The following is a 20027-nucleotide window of genomic DNA, read 5'->3' as shown; positions in this document are numbered from 1 at the left end:
GTACTTTCATGCAGCTCGGAGAGACAAATTTCCCTTGCTAAGCAGAAGTCTGTGTCCCTTCACCTGGAGGGCACATGCTAGGTGTGACGGGGACCCCAGGCTGAGGAAAGGATGCGTCCCTGGGGGGCCCATGGGCAGCGCCCAGCTGGTGTCATAGGACAGGAACCAAGGAGAGGCGAGGTGGCTCAGGAAGCGCAGACACATCCCACCCCCTATCCACACTCTCCCCTCTGTGCTGCACGAAAGCACTTCTCCATCCAGGATCCAGCTTGTTTTCCATCAACCTTTTTCAAAGGGCCTCATCAAAGCAGGTTTACACCAGGCACAGGAGGGAAATTACAGCCCATAATCACCAGGCACCTTCCCTTTCATTTCAGTCTTCCTTTCTAAAACACGGGGATAGGGGGGGCACTCGTGGAGAAAGGGACAAAAACAGATCTACCTTCGTCCCAGGCTTCGGTGATGGGAGATGCAGCGCAGGGCGGGCTCCGGGGTTCGGCCAAGCAACCGCGGTGCAGCGGCGCCCTCCAGTGGCCACGAGGAGCGCCACACACACGACTCAACCAGCAGGGAAGTGACCCTGAGAGCAAGGCAAGCTCTCCTACTGGGTCTCAGGGAGGATGCGGTGACCCACAAGGAGGCCGGAGGTCCAGGGTGGGCTGCACTCCTGCAGTTCCTCCTCCTCGTTCTCCAGACCTCGGAGGCCCACACGCTAACTCTAGCCCTGGAGCTCCCTCCAGCGCACACCCCCAAGCAGAGGACAAACAACATGGTTTCCCTCGGAAGAATACAGCTCCCCAATACTAACTCCCTGCTCCATCTCAGGCACTGGACAGCTGAAAATCAGCCCCGAGGGACTGGCAGAGGGTCAGCCCCCTGGAGGTCAGGGCCATGCCTCTCCTTCCCTTCCCAACCAGAGAGAACCTTGGGGACACAAAGAGTAAGGCTCCACCGGCATGGGTGAAAATGACCCTGCATCCTGCCCACTGTGCTGTGAGGGTTAGGGTGAGCTGGCTCTCAATCTACCCTTCCAAAAGCGCCAGAGGCTGCTGCAAACACTGACACTCAAATTGAAGAGGGAAGAGCCCGGGCTGGTTCTAACCCCAGCTCTGTGTGTGGCACTGAATAAATCACTGCCCTTCCTCCAGGGTCTATCAGGTCACTGGGAGGATGCAGCACCAGAGGGTCAGAGTTCCTTCCTGGCCCCAATGTGTGGTGATCCTGCAAGGCTCTGCAAAGCTGTGGCAGCAGCAAGCACAGACTGAGGGTATTTATCCAGACTGAATGTATGTATTTCAGGCATCTGGGCAGGAGGATGGTACAGAATGCAAGGTGGGCTACTGCCTACCCCTCAGTGGCTCCCTGTCTTGCCCTGCCTCCTACTCCCCAGAGCATGTTACACAGTCCAGCCCCCATGGCTCAGTGTAGGAACTCAAGACATTTATAGACTTATAAGACATTATACATTTATAGGCTCTGAAGTGCCGAACAAATGATGTTACTATTCTCCTAATCAAGTCTTCATACTAGTAACACCTCCCCATTGATTTTAGGCATAACATTACTGTACACATCAAAAATTTCCAAACCATGTTCTTCAGCATACAAGCATTTTCAGAGATGTCACAACATCTTTCAGGATGGGGAGGGGAGAGTCAAGATACTGGTTTTTCTTGTAAAATGCATTTTGGTTAATATGTAAGAAAATACCAAATACATTTATTCGGCTGTCCTTAAAAATATGTAATGATCCATCATTAGACACTAGGGAAATGCACATCAAAACCACAATGAGATGCTAGCTCGTACCCACTAGGATGGCTATAATCAAAAAGACAGACAGCAACAGGTGCTGGCAAGGATCGAAACCCTCACACACTGCTGATGGGAATGTAAAATAATATGGCTACTTCGGAAAACAGACTGGCAGTTCCTCAAAGACTTAAACAGTTACCATGTGACCAGCCACTCCGCTCCTAGGTATATCCCCAAGAGATCTGAAAACATATAACCACACAAAAACTTGTAACTGCATGTTCACAGCAAATTATTCATAATAGCCCAAAAGTGGAAATGCAAATGTCTATCAACTAATGAATGAATGAAAATGTGGTATAGCCATACAATGGCATGTTATTCAAGCATAGAAAGGCATGAAGTACTGGCACAGGCTACAACATGAACCTTAAAAACATGACGCTAAGTGAAAGAAGCCAGACACAAAAGATCCATTTATATGAAATGTTCAGAACAGGTAAATTGATAGAGATGCAAGCAGGTTAGTAGTTGCCAACGCTGAGAGGAAAGGGGGAAGGGGGAGTGACTGCTGATGAGTACGGAGTTTCTTTTGAGGGTGATAAAATGTTAGTGGTTATAATTGAACCACCCTGTGAATATATTAAAACCCACAGAATCGTATATTTTAAAAAGATGAATTTCATGAAATGTGAATTATATCTTGGATGTTTTTAATTTTTAAAAAATGCGGTTATCTGTTTTTCAAAAATGGCCAACAGGAACAGAGAACAGTCAGGAAATCATGAAGAATGACTGGTCCCCAAAGCTGGAACATTTCCTCCATGCACTGAACCCCCACAGCATTTATATATTACCCAGGTATCAGTGTATTTCATCTATATGATGACCGCTGGCCTTATGGTATGGGCTTTGGTTTATAATTTCAACACATACCTGTGAAATTTTCCAGAAGTACTGAACATGATACAATAATACTGTACAAAGTTCTTCCCTACTGATCCATGACTAAAGTTTTCCATGAGAAACTTGCACTGCTACATGAACTACCACAGGTTTTTCATGAACACATAATAATTTTAAAAAGCTCCATTACGTTTAGTAAAATAGCACTGCTCTCTCAATTCTGTAGAATAAAATGTCAGTCGATTTTTTCAGAGAGCCTCTCACTTCAGGACACGGTTCCTTGAGCCCCTCTTTCCCAGACTGTCACAACTTAGTCAAGCTTCCTCTGGTCCAGGTACCTGCTGCTGTGCCAAGCTGGGGAATCCGTATTTCAGGGCCCCCTGTTTGTCATGAGCTTCATCAATGAGCAGCCAGCATCCAGGTCTTCACTCTCAGGCTTCTTTTCAGCCCCAACTCTCAGCTGAGGGACTCATTTTTTCAAAGCCACTCACAGTGTTGCTCTTGAGTAAAAGAAACTCTGGAAATTCCCCGAGGCATGCAAAGAGCTTTAACATCTGTCTCGTCCCTCCCAGTCCTCAGCACAAGCTCCTCCTGGAATCCAACTGTCACTTTTAAGTGTGGAATGCACACGGCCTCCTTATTCCTAACTTGTCATCCGGAGATGACATCCTAGCCTCGAGCTCCAAGAAGGTTGAAGTTTGATGTCCAAGCAGCAGATCACCGAGAACTCTGCTAGGATTTCTTGGGTTTAATTAATATAGCTATCAGTCAGTTGACTATAAAATATTACTGAGAGCCAGGAACTGTATTAAAAATATGATCATGATGGAGGAAGAGGGAACACCCGTTTCTACTGCTTCGTGCCATCTCTATGGAGGAGGCCCCGCTAGACCAGCACTCCCTGCCTTCTGCCCCACCCCCTTCCCCAGCCTGCACACACCACCTCCCTTAGGGCAAGAGGAGAAACTGATGTGATGGGTGAGTCTGGGAGGCAAGAATGTCCCGGTCCCTCTTCTATTCCCTGGCATCAGCCTCTGAGAGCCTGCCTCTCCCTGCAGGGCAGCCAGCAACCGTCCAGAGGTGCCTGTCCCTCCTGAAGTCTCTCTGGTCTGCACTCCAGGTTGGCAAGCGCCTGCCCCTGTGTCTGTCACTCCCAACTCAGGCCAGAAACAGGGGTGGCACTTATGGGGTGCCTGTAACGCCCTGCCCTTGTGCAGGTGATGCTCTCTATAGGGAGAGGCAGAATGCAAACTAGGAAATAGGATGTCGACTTTCGCAAACTTGCTTCTCCATGTCCTAATAGCTCACTCTCTTGCTTCCTTCAGCCTCTGCTCAGATGTCACCTTGTCCGCGGTGCCTTCCCTGACCACCTATACAAGACAGCCGCACACAAACACTCCCTATGTCCTTATTCAGTTTTCATTTTCTCCATACAACAGATCACGATCTGACTCACTCTCCATGGACCTGTTTGTTTAGTCCACCTCCCATACCCGCCCACAACCCCGGAATGTAAGCTCCATGAGGGCTGGGACCTGGTTCTGTTCCCACTGCTTGCGGGCACCTAGGACAGTGTCTGGCACAGGCTGAGCCCTCAATCACTTCTGCTGCCTCAATGAACAAACTAACAGCTACATGCTATGAACAAGGTGACAGGGAAGACAAGGGCGGGGTGGCGGCTGCTTCAGGAAATGGGTTCAGGGAAGGCCTTTCTGGGTGGTGAGCTGAGTGACTGCACAGTGGCAGCACAAGAAGCAACACTGCTGTACCCTGAGGGTGTCCCCACAGTGCTGGGTGAGCCCACCAGGCCTCTGCAGGGGGCTGGCCACACCACAAAGGAAGGAGGAGACAGCCGCAGGGACCCATGAGTGCTGACTCAGAGCTGTGCTGAGACTGGACACACGACAGCAGACAGCAGCACCAGGCTACCTGCATTACAGCCGGGCAGACTGACTCCTCGCCGCCCGGTGTGAGGTGGGTGTTTAATCCTCATTTTAGAGGCCTCAGAGGCCCTGAGAAGTGAAAGGCATTACTCACTGTCACCCAGTCAGAAACTGGCCAACTGGGGTTTAAACTCAGTGCTGTCTCCCTCAGGACCATCTCATGCCCAACTCACTGGGTTTAGCAACAAGACAGGATGTACGTGGGTGTGATGCTAAGTGACATGGGTTCCTGGTAGCAGGGGCTGTGCCTGCCCCATGTCTGTGTCCCTGCAGGTGTGAATTCAGGGTCCCACACACAGCGGGTGCTTGGTCATTCGTGGGGCTCCAGCATGCATGGTGGGCCCCTGGGGGGTGGGCAGAGATGAGGGGTTGCCTACCCCACAACCTGCTCTCCTCTCCTTGTTAACTGAACCCCTATTTTTAACTGGGTACACTGCTTTGGTTCTTCCCCCATTCTGCTGCTGCGATACAGGTATGTTGGCTAAAGCTCCAGCAGCCTTCTGGCCCGTGAGAACAAGGGCCACTCCATAAGGGTGGTGCAACAGAGCTGGAAGGGCCTAGGACCCTGATGACAGCCCAGGAATGCCTACCTCTGGGCTCCATTTAGACAAGAAATAGAGCTCCAGCTTGCTGAAGCTCCCACTATTTGGAGTTCCCACGGCATATTCTATCTGACTTAATACAGCAAGGAAGCCTGGGGAAGAGACAAGTCTGGACCCAAGGCTTAGAAGTGTAGAATTCCACTTGACAGACGGAATGAAACAACAGATGGCTCAGAAGCAAAGCAAGCAAAGCTCCATGAGAAGGGACAGCTTCTCCTGCAGCTGAGAGGGGAAAGGCTGGGCAAGGAAGCTGAAGCCAGCTGCTGCGAGGCTAAGATGTTGGAATGACCTGGGATGACAGTGAGCCAGGAGGTTGTGAATGGAAGTGATGTGATAAAAGCATCATTTATCAAGATGAAGGCCAGCAGAGAACCAGGATGAAAGTCAAAATGTTTCCTGAAGGCCTACTATGTGCCAGGCATTGTGCCCAGAGGGAGGGCTGCACAGTGAAGAGGATGCCTGAGCTGGGTCTGAAAAGGGTTAGGAGAGCACCAGGCCCTCCTGTATCCCCTACAGCAGGGACCCCGACACCTGCCGCCACAGCCCCATACAAATTCAGATTCCCAAGCCCTATCAGGAGATTCTGATCCACAGGCTGGGGCAGGGTCCAGGTTCTATATTTTTAATAATTCTGTATTTTTAATCTCCCCAGGAGATTCTCTGGTCCATAAGCTAGAAGCAGCTCCCAATCTGTTACCTCCAACATAACAGGTTTGGATGTTTACTAAATAAGTGAACAAATAATTTATTTCCATACTGTTAGCAGATAACAAACCCTGAGATTTAGAAAGACTTTCAAAAATAATCAAAACAAGATTTTTCTGGTTAAGTGAATGGCATTTTAGCTAATATTTAATTAACCAAAATGTGATCTAAAGTGACTAGTAATGTTCTAGGATCGATTTCTGCAACCATTTCAGCTCAACCATTTCTGTGTCACTTGAAAATGGCCTGAGAAGAGACCTCTGAATGTGAGCACGGGTCGTGGGCCGGCTCACTGCAGCCCTGCCCTGCATCGTGCAGACGTGGCGGAGTCCCAGCTCCCACCAAGGGAGGAAGAGCTCCCCGGCTGTCTCCACAGCTAGGTGGGCAAGAAGCTGCTTCTTCCCAAAGTGTTCTAACACAACTTAAAGCAACTCTCCCTGGGAGTGAAATGTCCTCTTACTTTATCTTACAAGAGAGAAGTGCTCCTTAAAGGTGAAACATGGTACAAAGGGAAAAACATTGGCCTAGAACTTGGGAGTAGCCCCTGCCAGGTCAACAACTCTCCAAGTGACCTTTGGCAAGTGTCCTCACTTGTGATGCTAAATGTTCTTCAGGATCCCTTCCAGCTCTAATGCAACCAGGGTGAGAATTTCTAGTTTCCTTCTTCCTAATTAACACTGAAAAAATAATTCTCAGTAGAAGACACACTCCCATATGTTAAGACAGGATGTTCGGTGCTGGGGATATAACATTTAAGAGAAGTCAGGGTCCAACCTCTTAAAGAATTTACAGTCTAGTGAGGTAGACAAATAAGTCATTCAATAATTACATAATGACAACTGTAAGAAATGTTACTAAGGAAAAGTACTAAGGATAAGAAGGGCTTAGGAAAGGTTTGCCAAGGAGATAACATTTAGGCTGAGACCTGAGAGCAGAGCACCAGTTAAGGGGGGGCAGCGGGGCTGGGAGGTCCTCCAGGCAGAGGGAAAGGCACGTGTGAAGTGGGACGGAAGAAGCACTCCTTTCAGGAATATTCCAGACCTGAGGAAGAATTAAATGACAAACACAATGAGGCAAATCTTTCACGACTACACATTTAAATTTTAAAAAGAGCACCTTTGTCACAAACAGAAAACAGATTCACAAAAAATAATTCAAAAGGAACAGGAGCAATTTTAGCTAGAACTGATAAACCCTTATCTGAACACAGCTACCTGGCTAGAAGCCCCTAGACCCTCATTCCTCAGGCCTCCACAAGGATGGTGCCAATTCCCTCCAGTCATCTGCAGCTGCTCAGGCCCGGATGATGGCTAAGGTCAGAAGGGAGTCAGAGTATGAAACACAGGCTTCAACCAAGAAGGGAACTTGGCCCTGAAACTGGACCTGTCCTGGACCAGTATTTCTGGTGCCGACTGTGTGCCAGGCATAGGGATGGGAGATAAGATGTCATAATCACAGCACCAGGGAGGTACACGAGGAAGAGGAAGATGTGCCTTTCAGACGGTGGGTCCTTGAATGGCTCCAGCAAGTGAATGGTATCTGAAGATGGGCAAGACTTGGTGATGGAGAGAGAAAGGGTATCCTGACAGTGGAACAACAGAAAAGTCCCGGGTGTACAACCAGGCCCCATGGCTGGAGCCCTGGCAATGGGGTAGGGTAGGCTCGAGTTGTGACCTCTGACTCAGAAAGTGAAGAGATGACAATGCTGTTCTTCAAGGTGGCGTCTGTAGAGCCAGACAAATACCAGCTCCTGTCCAGACTGGCCCAATCATCAGGGGCCCTTGGTTTTCTCCCTTGGACGAGCAGAGAATTTCTCAGAGTACTAAGGACCAGCTGGAACAGGTTGCCAGGCCCCACTTCCAGAGATTCCAATCAGGGCAATTGGGCTGGAAAACCCCAGGTCAGACAGTGGGTCCCAGGGGCCCCCTCCAGCCACAAGCTCCAGGGCCTGGATTCCTGGCCTCCTACACTATGGAGTCCAGGCCCAGGTGCCCCTCCCTGACTATGGTGGCTGGTCCTGATGGGCTCATTTATTCTGGGCAGGGGACAGACTTGATGTTATGGGGGGAAGCTGGAATGAAAAAGGCTGGGCACAGACTGTCCCCAAGTCTAGGGACATTCCTGGGGGAAAGTGAAAAATAAGCAGAGAGAGGCTAAGGGCCCAGGAGGGAAAGAAGGACATTCTAGGCGGAGAGTGTATCTTGGGTAAAGGCACATTCGGTACAGGTAGGATCTAAGGTGCACACAGAGGAAGGACAAGAAGGTAGGTTGGAGAGGAGAGCCAGGCAGACAGCCCTACCAAGAAATTAGAGCTTGATTCTGTAGACAATGAGCAACAAACCCCCGAACCCTGCAGGATACTGGCATCAGCTCCCCTTAGTCACCCACTGGGCACAAACACATGGAACACCACTCTTGCTTCACCACCCCTCCCCCCACCATCAGTCTCCATCCTCTAGGATCACCTGCTATTTCTGTCACCTTGGATCCCCTCTGTGCAACTGTTAGGTCAGAAGGAGGCAACTAATTTGACTGAGGCAATTAACACTAGGCTAGGAACCCAATCTCTGACAAGCAGAGTCAGGTGGTGAAGTGAGATAATGGGGAGGCAGGTTGCTTGCACCTGGGACAAGGTAGCTAGCTCTGCTCAGCAATGCTCTCCCCAGATCTGATCTGTACCTCTTGGAGCTCTCTCTTCCTCCCTGGAACTCGCTGCTTCTCTAAATGGGTTCATGACCCTTGAGGGTAGCGGAGAAGAGGGGCACAGAGAGGAGATGAGATGGTTCACACTGGCTGGGTTTGACCAGTTGTGACTGAAATACCTTAAAGCTATGAGAAATGTCACTGTAACTTCAACAATTCAAGCGGCCTAAGACCAGGTCCAGCAGTCTGCACAGGAAGAATATTGCTGCCTTCAAATGAGCTGCTCCATCCTCAAAAGTCCAAGACAGAGGAGAATAAAAAGAGAAGCCGACTCAAGGCACTCGCTGCTGACTCGTGCAACGCTAGCAAGGAGGGGGCGTGCCAATTCTCAAGGAGGGCCGCAGTTAAAGGGGGACACCGGGCCAGAGTGGTCAGCTAACACCGAGGCTTCCGGACACGACCCAGGACGATGCCTCCAGCGTGCTGTGAACGCACACTTGGGGCGAAGGGAAGAGGTGTTGAGGGGCTAGGTTCCTAATGGAGTTGGCAGCGGCCAGCGCAACCAAGACACTCCCCTCCCGACCCCTGGGAGCCTGGCAGGGCGCGCCGGATGCGCGCACTGACCGAGCCACACGCCCCCTGGATTCCCCAGCTGCGGCCCCGCTCACCTTGCACTTGAAGCCGGCGGCGGGAGGCAGCAGCTCCCGCAGGAGGGCCTTGGCCACCTCGCGGCTGGACTCCTCGCTCACAAAGTGCAGGTTAAGCACCTCGTGCGTCTCGAACTTAGCAAGGCGCAGCAGGGAGCGGAGCGCGACGCGGGCCTTGGCCTGCAGAGCAGAATTGTGTTCCGCCTTGGTGAACATCATCAGCAGGTGGTAGTCCACCGGCCCGGCCCCGCCGCCCTCCAGGCTCTTAGCCTTGGCGCCCAGTGCCGGCGCCACCGACCCCCGCGCCAGCTCCGGCACCGGCGGCGAGGGCGCGGCGGGGACCCCGGCTCGGGCTTCCTTCAGCCTCTTGGTGGCGCTGGAGAAGGTCTCCCGGCCCGAGCCGAGGTAGTAAAAAGCACAGACGGCAAGCGCCGCGGCCAGAAACAGCGCGCAGTAGTGAGAGCGCACAGCGCCCAAGCGCGCCATGGCCCGAACGCATGGGGGCCCGCCTCGAAGGTGACCCATGCACCGCCGGCCGAAGGACCCAGCAGCCACAGAGCCGCAGCGGAGATCTGTACCCCGGCAGCCACTTAGTAGCCTCGGCGGCGGGCGGTGAGCAGCGGCCATGGCGGAGGCGGAGCCGCGCTGCCGAGAGCCAATCCGAGGGCTCTGATGCGCGGAGAGGCGGGGCTTAGGGCTGCCCGGCAGCCGCTGGGTCCTAAGCTCAGAAGGATTACAGCCAGCATGGGCCGCGTGGTCCTAGGAGCAGTGAGGACTCGGACATAGAGGCCAGCTGGCTGTACCGTCTGTGAAAAATGGTGCTCTTAAGTACCCATCGCCAGACGCTAGAAACCGAAGCTGCGCCTTCAGCTAGCAAAAAGACTAGACCGGACGCACGAAGAGAAAAATTTTCTCTTGATAACTTCTCGCCTCTAATTTCTTGAAGGCTCCTTTCACACCTTGGATACTAGCTGGGGCTATAGAGTTTAAACTAGCAACTCCTTCCCCATTCACGGTGAAGTAGGAATGACACCCGATGTGTAAACTGCCTGCTCGCCTCAGTGGGCAGCTCTAATGGCCAACCAGAGACTGTCTAAAGCAGCCACCACGGGGGGCCGGCTGCCCAAAACTTCTGGCAGTGAAGAACTTCCCAGGGTAGTAATGCCAGGGATTGTGATACTCTGATAAACAACAGCAACAAACACTTTAACACTTTTAAAGAGGCTTAATAGGTATCAGGTAGTCGTGCAAATTCTTAACTGCGGCACAACTGAGTTCAATTGCCCCAAGTCACACAGTGGCAGGTTTGAACGCTGCCAACTACATAAAAACTCATTAACTGAAATCTTCTGAGGACTGACGACATACTACAGTCTTAAATAAACATGTAGAAGTGGTCTGCTTGCTTACTGGAGGTGCAGGTGACAATGCAGAACTAATGTACTCATGAGTTCTCTCTCACCCGCTTACTGTACCATGCCATTATTTGTCAAAGTGTGTTTCCCAAAACCACAATTCATCTCATTTTTAACTCTTGTTCATTTCAACTGGAGTAACACTTATCTGAAAAATACTGGACCTCTGGAGCAGGCTTGGCAACAAGTTCAATACATACTACTCACTTTGAGAGGGAAAAAAACCAATAGCAGAATTAACTCACTTGAGTAACAGGATCTTACTTTAGTTCATTTAATCCTCACAACTCTGAGGGATAGAAGTATTACTTGCACCGTACAATTGAGGAAATGGAGATTTAGAGAAGTAAGTTGCCCAAATCCAGCTGGCTGGTAATAACGGAGTCAGGATCCCAACTCAAATCTTACCACTTCCAAAGACCAAGCTTTTAGCCAAGATTAGCACTGAAAGCAGTAACTCAAGCCCTAGGTTGTAGTTTACCAAAACCTTCAGCAGACGACTGTGGTTGAGAGCAAGCTAAGAGCTTGTTATGAGCAAGTTAAGAGAGCTGGATTTATGAGGACTGGGGGTGGGGCAAGATCACAGAGTAGGAAAACTCTGAGCTCAGCTTCTCCCAAAGGCACAGGAGAGCTACATTTACAGTGAACTAGGAGTTGTTAGACTTCAAGCAAGTTACTTAATCCCTCTGAGCTACAATTACACCCACATGTAAAATTTTATATTAGTACCTATGCCTAATAAGATGAGAGGCAACAGATATAAAGCAGTTAAAACAGGGTCTGATACTTAGTAAACTATGCTAGAAACACCAAACTCTAGAACAAAGTAAATATCCAAGAAGTACAAAATATAATTTAACAACCATAGCTTTTCTAGACTATTTACAAACACTAAACCCCTAATCTCCATTAAGACTTTACTACATGTACCATAGAATCCCCACAGCAGGGTGCAACCACTGTATTATTACATTCTAATTACTGTTCATTAATAAGGCAGAAATAATTCTGGAATTGTTTTTTAGTCCCCCTACCTACACCACCAATAAGGTAGTTTCTCCCCTCTGCCACTTATTACAGAATTTATTCTACAAATATTTTCTTTCTCAGACCTTTGTAAGATCGCTGCTAGAATTTATGGATAACAAAAGAGTAACAATTTAAATTTTCCATAGAAAGTCAGTAAACATACAGGAAAATACTCAAGGGACTAGTCTTTTCTCCAAGTTGTAGCTTCCTCATTCTCAATTCTTTGACCAAAAAGAAAAATTAATGTTGTAGCTTGCTGAAATATACTGCTGACAGGAAGCTAAAATAGTGAGTTGAAGGTAGCTAGTCATTTATTCGATAGCTATCAGATATCATATGACTACTACATGCCAAACACAGTAGCACCTGGGGATACAGCCATGAAAAAAAGCCCTGCCCTCATAGAACTTACCTTCTAGGGAAAACAGACAAATTTAAAAAAGGTATGTTAAAAAAAAAAAAAAAGAAAATGTATGTAGGGTGTCAGATGGAATGTGCTATTTTCTCACCTTAAAATAGATGTATCTGAGTGTATAGCAACATGGCTAAATAGACAAAAGAACTTGGTAAGTACAGTAACCCTTCAGTTCTAACTGACTTTGGTCAAGTTCTCTGACTTCTGGCCAGATATAAGAGGTAATTGGCTTTTCCTGTTGTATAATTTCTACATCCATAATATAATGCAGAAATCTGATATTTCATCAAAATTTTTTTGTATTGGCCACTACTCAGTATTGTCAAGGATACAGAAAATGACATTCCTCTACAGCAGATGAGGATGTGTATATTGGTACAGCTTTTCTGGAGGACACACTGGCAACACTAAAAAATCTTCCTAAGAGAATTTTTAGTTCTCTCTCCTATCCAGATGAATGTTTCTCCCTGAAATAGTGGTTGTCAAATTTTGGGTGGCATTGGAAGCACCCAAAGCTTGGTAATGTACACGGGCTCAGGCCCTATTATCTTCAACAAGCCTGGGCCTTAAAGGTGAGTGATTCTTCTATAAGCCAAAGTTTGAAAAGCCCTGCCCTAAATCTTCACCCAGCTAACCTCTTCTGCTTCAGACGTTGGCTTAGATGTCACTGCCTCAAGGAGTGGTCTCTAAACACCAACCCATCCAGTGTACAGACGAGGCGCTATCCTCAAGGTTCTGGTGAGGGCCGCCTATGAACCGCCCAGTCCCATCTTTCTCTGTTGCAAGAAGGCAAGACTCCAAGAGAACAGGTAGAGTGTCTTTTTTTTTTTTTTTAACCATAATATCCCCAGTACCTAATAAAGTGCCTGACTCACTAAATCTCAAAAATACACCAACCCACCCATTGTGAACCAGCATTTTCACATCTAGGAATTCATCTTAAGGAAATAGAAATGTACTCAAATATTTAGCCACAGGGTTTCTGCAGAGCTAGGTTTGTGATGGCAAGATATGGAAATCACATGTTCATCAATCAAGTGGTTAAACTAAAATAAAGATGCTGTCATTAAAAGTGATGTATTCAACAAACAAGTGGAAAATTTAAGTGATAAATGGTGGAAAAATCTATAGATTTAGAAACTCAAGAGAAATTAGCCAACTGCAATGAATGGAACTTACATGAATTTTGGTTTGAAGAATCTCCTTTCAAAGAACACATTTAGGACACTGGGAAAATCTGAATACGACTATATAGTTTCATAGTTTGAGTGATAATGACTTTTAAGAGTCCTTCTTTTAGAGATACACAATGATTTATTGAAATATCTGGCATTTGGTTTAAAAAAAAACTAGGGAAGAGAAAAAAATGGGTGGGAGTATTGAAATTTTCAATAATAAAAATATTTTTTAAAATACTTCCAAAAGTGATGCAGCATTCATAAGGACTTAGAAACTTGCTCATTTATTAAGTGAAAAAACAAAACAGTGTGATCCCATTGTATATAAATATAAATACACACACCCAAAGGTCTAGAAGGGTAGATACCAAGGAAGCAAAAGCTTCCCCCTCTGTACTATCCAACACCCCTTCCTAGGATGATGAGGATGTTCTATAATCTGCCCTATTCAAAACAGTAGTCACTAGCTGCATGGCTAGTGAGCTCTTAAAAATGTGGCAGTTCAACAGGTGAACCGAACTCTTAATTTTGTCTAATTTTAATTAAATTTCAATAGCCACATGGCTGGTAGATACCATACTGAACAGCACAATCAGACAATGGAATTATGATGGAATTCTTTACTTATTACTATTTAAACACTTTTCTAAAGTGAAAAAGCACTGTTTTATAAGGAAAAGTAGGCTGTTTTCCTTTAAAACATTTACTATTGGTTTGGGTTCTCTTCATCAAAGAACTATTCTGAAAATGAAATGAAGTGGAATAAAGCAAATTATATAGAAAAGTCTGAGGTGTCTGCTTTCAATTAATTTTTAAAGGAAAGGCAAAAACAGGCAATTCACTTCCAGGTCTGTTCCTTCAACTTTCTATTCCTTCAGTCTCAATTCACAGAAAAACATGTTTCTGTCTGTTTACTAAAAGGATTCAGTGTGAATGTGTTGCCTAGATTAGAAACTTCAACAGATGTCTCAATCATAATGGGAAAAAAATTAGGGCCAAAAAAAAAATTAAAAAAGCCTTTTTGTGGTTTTTAGCTAATGAATTAGGAGACATACAGCTCTGTGATCAGACAGAAGAAAATATTTAAAAGATCAAAATGGATTTCATGATTGAAGCAATCAGCAAATAGGATCAATCCAGACCAATTTGGCAGGAGTGGAAAGGAATATTGGACCTTAAACATGACAACTGTTAACAGGTATGTCTGCAATTTCAGTTCACAATAAAGTAGAAATCTGAGCATAAAAGAACTATGCCAGCAGTGAGATTTTTATTGACTTAACATAATTTCTCAGCATACAAAGTATTTAATCAGGTATAATATTTACAATTCTTACATAATGTACATTTAGAATAACTATAAAGATAACGTACTTTGCTCCATTTACAATGACATCCTACAGTGAAACTACATTCATGAATTAGATACAAACAAATTCTCTACCTACTAATAAAAAGTAAATGGATGGTTGGTTATACATTCTTTAAAATATACTTTTTCACAGGTAGCAAGAAATATTACATGTAATAAGTCTTTATGACTGGAATGATCCAGAAATATCACAAAGCACAAGTAAACAAATATAGAAAAGTAGCTCATCATTTCCAAAAGTTAACCGTTCGCTTAGCCTTTGTGTAAAATAATTGGTGCCAACATTCTTCATAATGTAGTGAGCTTTCCCTGTTTAAAATTAACATCCAAAAGGTGGGGAGGTGTGTTGAGGAAAAATAAGAAAATCTAGTACGTAAGATAGTGAAAAGACCAATGGAGAGAAAAGTTTATTTAATCAAACCTTGCTTCCCTCCCATTATCTCATTTTAGTAGATAAATATATGTAAACAGAAAAGGATGTTCACAAATCATGTTTATAGATGTCAAGATTTAGCCAATCTGAATCCATGCCCCTTTTAGTTGTCTTCCTTTAGAAGCATCAAGAAACTGATAAGCATATGGAGAATTAAAATTACCTTTATAATGTTTTCCTTTCATTAATGTTTGTTACTGTAAAAACATAAAATTTCCTACAATTTAATGTCTTCAAATCCTAGTCTATTCCTTCAAAGTAATTTTATACCCAAGTTCTCCAGAATATTTGGAGTATTTGTTATCAAAACACAAGGAAAGCTGGCAGTCATTATCAGATTTTGTTGCTTTACAATGATTTCAAATCATTTCATGACAGGAGAAAAATGCCTCTGACTAGCAGTCACTCATGGTGTCATGACATAACTGGTGTCAGCTGTGCCACCAACCCGCAAACCAGTGACCTGCGCTGTAAAACAAGAGCAGCAGCCCAGGATCAAAGAGACAATGTTGGTGCTCCAAGATTAATGTCTCAGAAGTCCTGCTGTGAGAATCCTTCAAGGTAACATCAAAGTACACTGTGAGCAGCAGCACAGTATACGAAGGGATGTTGTTATAGTTTCACCTTGTTTCATCCCATTCATTTTATTTGTGAGGAGCTCTGAATCCAAAAAGAGCAGTAAGTACTAGTCAGTGCTCTTTCCACTGTATCGTGCAGGTCTCAAGTTATCCTGGACAGACAATTCTATGAAAATATATCATTTTTCCAGCTCATATCCATGGTTAAAAGTGCTACCAAACAGAAAATTTAATTTGACAATATAAGAGCGATATGGGAATGTCTTATTATTCAAAATGGATAGTAAATTTAGTCCTAAATATAATTTGGCTTATTGTAACCACACTTTACTTATATAAAACTGTATTTTTAAAATACTACTTAACATATCACAAAAGTTAAGTTGTCCAGATTGTGAAAGTATAATTTTTTTTCCAAATGCACTCTTTAAGAACCAAAGTACATATTCCAAATTAATCTGTATGTTTTAGAAAGTAAACATCAAAGTACATTAACATCTATAGTGAAGATCAGCATAAATTAGACAAACACTGTAATGTAGTGAATCCCTGGAAACTTCTGAATTTCTAAGGATTGTACTAAAATTTTAAAACTTTAGAAATCTTAAACATGTAAGTGTTACAATGAAAAACTGCACAGAACTATTCAGTTACCTTTAGTCTGGTTCTAACATGAAACCGCATTTTATGAACTCCTCATACTTAGTACTGCTATTCTTATTTTGAGATTAATCTAACTTTCAAGTTAATGAGCTAATGATAATGAGCTAATGGAATAATGATAAGGAATCAGAAACTAATATCAGCAGATCAGTTAGGAAAAGAAGACAAAGGACAATCAAATTGACTTATAAATTCCAAGAGTATGATTAACATTGTTTATACTATAATTTATCATCTTGTAGTGAATAATTCACAACATAAGGAAACAGATTTGTTACATACTATAGAAAAGCTATTAGCTGACACATCTAAATTCACCTTGTTAAGAGCTACTCTGTAACTGCATGTAACCGTTAATTTAAAGTCTTGCTCTCAGTACTGCATCATTTTTGCCAAATTTAATCCAAATTGAGTCTTAGCCTATTCAAGAAATCAAGCTACGTAAGTGTACTTTTGTATATACAGGCTCCCTGTACTGTTAAAAGATTTCACCTTCTCTGAAGATGTTCAGAACCATAATCATATTTAGTGCACTTGAAATATATCTCTAACGTCTAGTACATTAAATTTAAGTAGACACTAATTACTGCCACATTATCAACTCAACACTGAAGCCACAGGAGTTAAGAATGTCATAAAGAATTGCTTTCACAACCAGAGATCCCAGAAATGATCTGAAGACCAAAGGCTGGATCCAAAAGGAAAAATGGCCTAGGCTTCCTCAGATGAAGTCCTAGGACAAAAAAAGGAATAGGCACTGCAAAGGAAAAGTGAGGCTCTCTTTCCTTTCTTACTTTCTTTCTTTTCTTTTTTCAACATATTTCCTTATTCTTGAGCTTTTCAGACTGCTAGTTTCAAAGTACATTAATAAAAATGCTACAAATCAGACTTCTGCAAAGCCAGGTGATCTGAGGTGGAACAGGAAAGATTCAATATTCTTGTTATTGTTGTAATTAAAATACTAGGCTTTGGAAGTCAGTGTTTCTTTAGAAATAATTCATAAATATATTTTTATCCTTATCTCATGCACAGTGATTATTACTAAATAAGCATTATATGTACGCAATCTGGCCAAATATAGAACCTTTTCTGTGACATTAATTTATTTCAGTATAGTTCCTGTTTAGACAGATTCTGATTTGATGTTCAGTCAACTTCGAAAACTCTCCTTACTGGTGGGAAAATGTTAGAAAATTTATCCTCTACTCAATGAATTTCTCTACTTATTTGATAACTCAAGTTTAAAAACCTCTCTTACTTAGAAACTGAGTATCAATAATATTATTTACATGTAACTTGGAAAAGAAACTGAAAATTAATTGTTGATAATACTAGAAAGAAATCATAAGGCAAATTACTCAATTATATTATACTCCTAACGTGATACATCAAAGAATCAAACTAATTTGTAGCATAATATCCATAATATTTTGGAATTCAAGGGTCTATTATTCATGTAACCAAACACAAAAGCTATATAGATGCTACAACTTAAAAGAATGTACAATGTGTACAAGTACACATAATAGATGTTAGAAAAATTAAAAAGCAATTTATTGCTATATATTTTAGTATAGACTAAAAAAACTTGAGTATTTTTTCTCCTTTTACAGAGATTTTTCCTTTTACTAGGAGCAATAGCAAAAAATATATCTTGAAAAGGACAAATTGCAAATATAAAAATGTTCTGTATTTTATAAATCAACTTTTCCTTTGATAGTTACAATCTGATGAAGCATAATTTTGTAACATTCAAGTAACCTTTGAAACAGTTTTATTACATCAATAAATTTGTCAAGGTTTTAGGAAATCAACCCAATAATGAAGAACTACAACTTCTATAACTGAGATTCTTTGGGTAATTAAAAAAAAATTTTTTTTTGTTAAGGGCTTCTTTTTGCTTCATAAAATGGAATAAACCTAAAAGACTAAGTTATATCTATCTGTATAGCCATTATATGGATGTTAAACTCCTGGACAATAGCTGAGGAATATAACTGCATTTATGGGCAAACGGGGGAAACATATTCTCTAGTTCTAACAGCTAAATCGCATATTGTGTATATGATAGGTAGGCTATCAAAAAACAAAAAAACTATTTCTGAATCACCAGCATCACGGAAGCTAAAGCAAAGACGTACTCTTGACTCAGGCAGGACATCAGACTCCCACTTGCTGCAGACGTGCTTGACTGAATGGTTCTGGGCACGATGCACAGAATAAAAAAAAAAATCAATGCTACCACCCATTGGCAAAAAAAGAGATTTTTGTCTAAACTCTTAGCATCTTATATCATAGAGACGGCTGAAGTCTAGATTCAATTTTTAGCTATAAAAAGCAGCCCTTTAAACAGGCTTTTATTTTTAAAATAAAAGAGGTCTTAAAGTAGGTTCCTCTCCCAACTACTAGAGATTTATGTTTTGATTTATAAAAATATCAATGAATGAGTACCTTTTTTCCAAGTCACTCAATATCTACTAAAATTAAGTAAGAATTAAAGCAGTAAAAATTTGTGAGTTTTCAGATGTATACATTAGGGAGTCACCAGATTTAATATTTTCCCCCTTCTTGAGAAAATTCAAAATTTCTGTGAATCTTGCTGGAAACGATTTAGTTTCTCTGGATTATTGGATGCCATTTGGGAGAAATCACGAAAAATGTCCTGGTAAGTTTCATCACCTGCATGAAAGTAAAATAAAGACACTTTTAAAATCTACCCAAAGAAAGTACTAATAAGCAACGTTTATTTTTATGATTAGTAACTATTTTATAATTCATTATATTAAAATGAGCATTTTTGAAAGAAAAAAGACCAACTAATTAAGTGCTGGAAAGTTACACAGTGAAAGAGAAAAAAACTATACCTGAACAAAGCACCTCAGAGGCAGCCACAGAAGAAAGCTCAGAGTTAGAAAAGAGCAAAGATGCCAGTATTTTAAAGCAATGTAAAGAAATACATTTATTAACACATGAGAAATAAAAGTCATTCTAAATGAGGTATAATAAACAAGGCATTCTTTAAACAAATATTTCCCTTGATCAAGGCCAAAAGAAAAGACCAAAGACAAATACTAATGTTTCTGATGGATGCAAGTTATTAGCAAGACAAAACTGATACCCAGGTGGGGGAAAAGCCTCCTATTTTAATATTGTCTTTTAATTAAAGGCATTTTAAATTAAATAGCATGTGAAAAGTAAATCTTTGTTCAAACTTTAATACTTAAGTAAAACTAATGCATCTAATCCACTGTTTACTAAGCTTATAAAATAATAAAGCCCAGAAAATGACTTTAAAATCAGTTTCACATTTAGTCAAGAAGGTTTTTTTTTTGTTTACTGTAGGTTATATGAGCAAGGACACTATAACAAAGGGGCAATAAATACCAAAGACATCTGTTAAATTAGAGTAATACATATGTATACACATACAAATATGATTGTAGAGAAGTAAATTATAGACACTGATATAGCAGATTGAATACCTTTTTCTTGCCATGAAAAACTATAAATAAATATATACACACATGATTAACTCCTCAGGCAAAAGATCTGTATAAAATAAAATCTTATTTTCAAGATGAATCATTCATCATGAATGCTTCCTGTTAAACATATCAGTCTTATACAGAAGCTTGGCATAGTTCTGTTTTCAAGATTTAGATTGTCAAATACTGTTTTAGACGATTATTGTTTCAATATGGTTTTATAATTTTTCCCCATGAGATACCTTGCATCCATCTTAT

The 20027-nt window shown here is 42.8% G+C and overlaps 2 protein-coding genes across 2 annotated transcripts in view; both read right to left on the bottom strand.

Annotated features, from left to right (window-relative positions):
* Positions 1-9827, bottom strand: part of XXYLT1 (xyloside xylosyltransferase 1) — a 161966-nt gene extending 152139 nt beyond the window's left edge. Inside the window, exon 1 of the mRNA XM_032481664.1 lies at positions 9223-9827. Coding sequence (XP_032337555.1) covers positions 9223-9726 — 504 coding nt within the window. The 5' untranslated portion in view covers positions 9727-9827. The remainder of the gene's footprint in view (positions 1-9222) is intronic.
* A 4659-nt stretch (positions 9828-14486) lies between these two features.
* Positions 14487-20027, bottom strand: part of ACAP2 (ArfGAP with coiled-coil, ankyrin repeat and PH domains 2) — a 126842-nt gene continuing 121301 nt past the window's right edge. The window contains 1 exon segment of the mRNA XM_032481663.1: positions 14487-18963. Within this exon segment, the coding sequence (XP_032337554.1) occupies positions 18863-18963 (101 nt within the window). The 3' untranslated portion in view covers positions 14487-18862.

Source organism: Camelus ferus, chromosome 1 (assembly GCF_009834535.1).
Source record: "Camelus ferus isolate YT-003-E chromosome 1, BCGSAC_Cfer_1.0, whole genome shotgun sequence".
Lineage (NCBI taxonomy): Eukaryota > Metazoa > Chordata > Mammalia > Artiodactyla > Camelidae > Camelus > Camelus ferus.
Note: the sequence above shows the minus strand (reverse complement) of the source record. Positions and strands in the feature narration are given on the sequence as shown.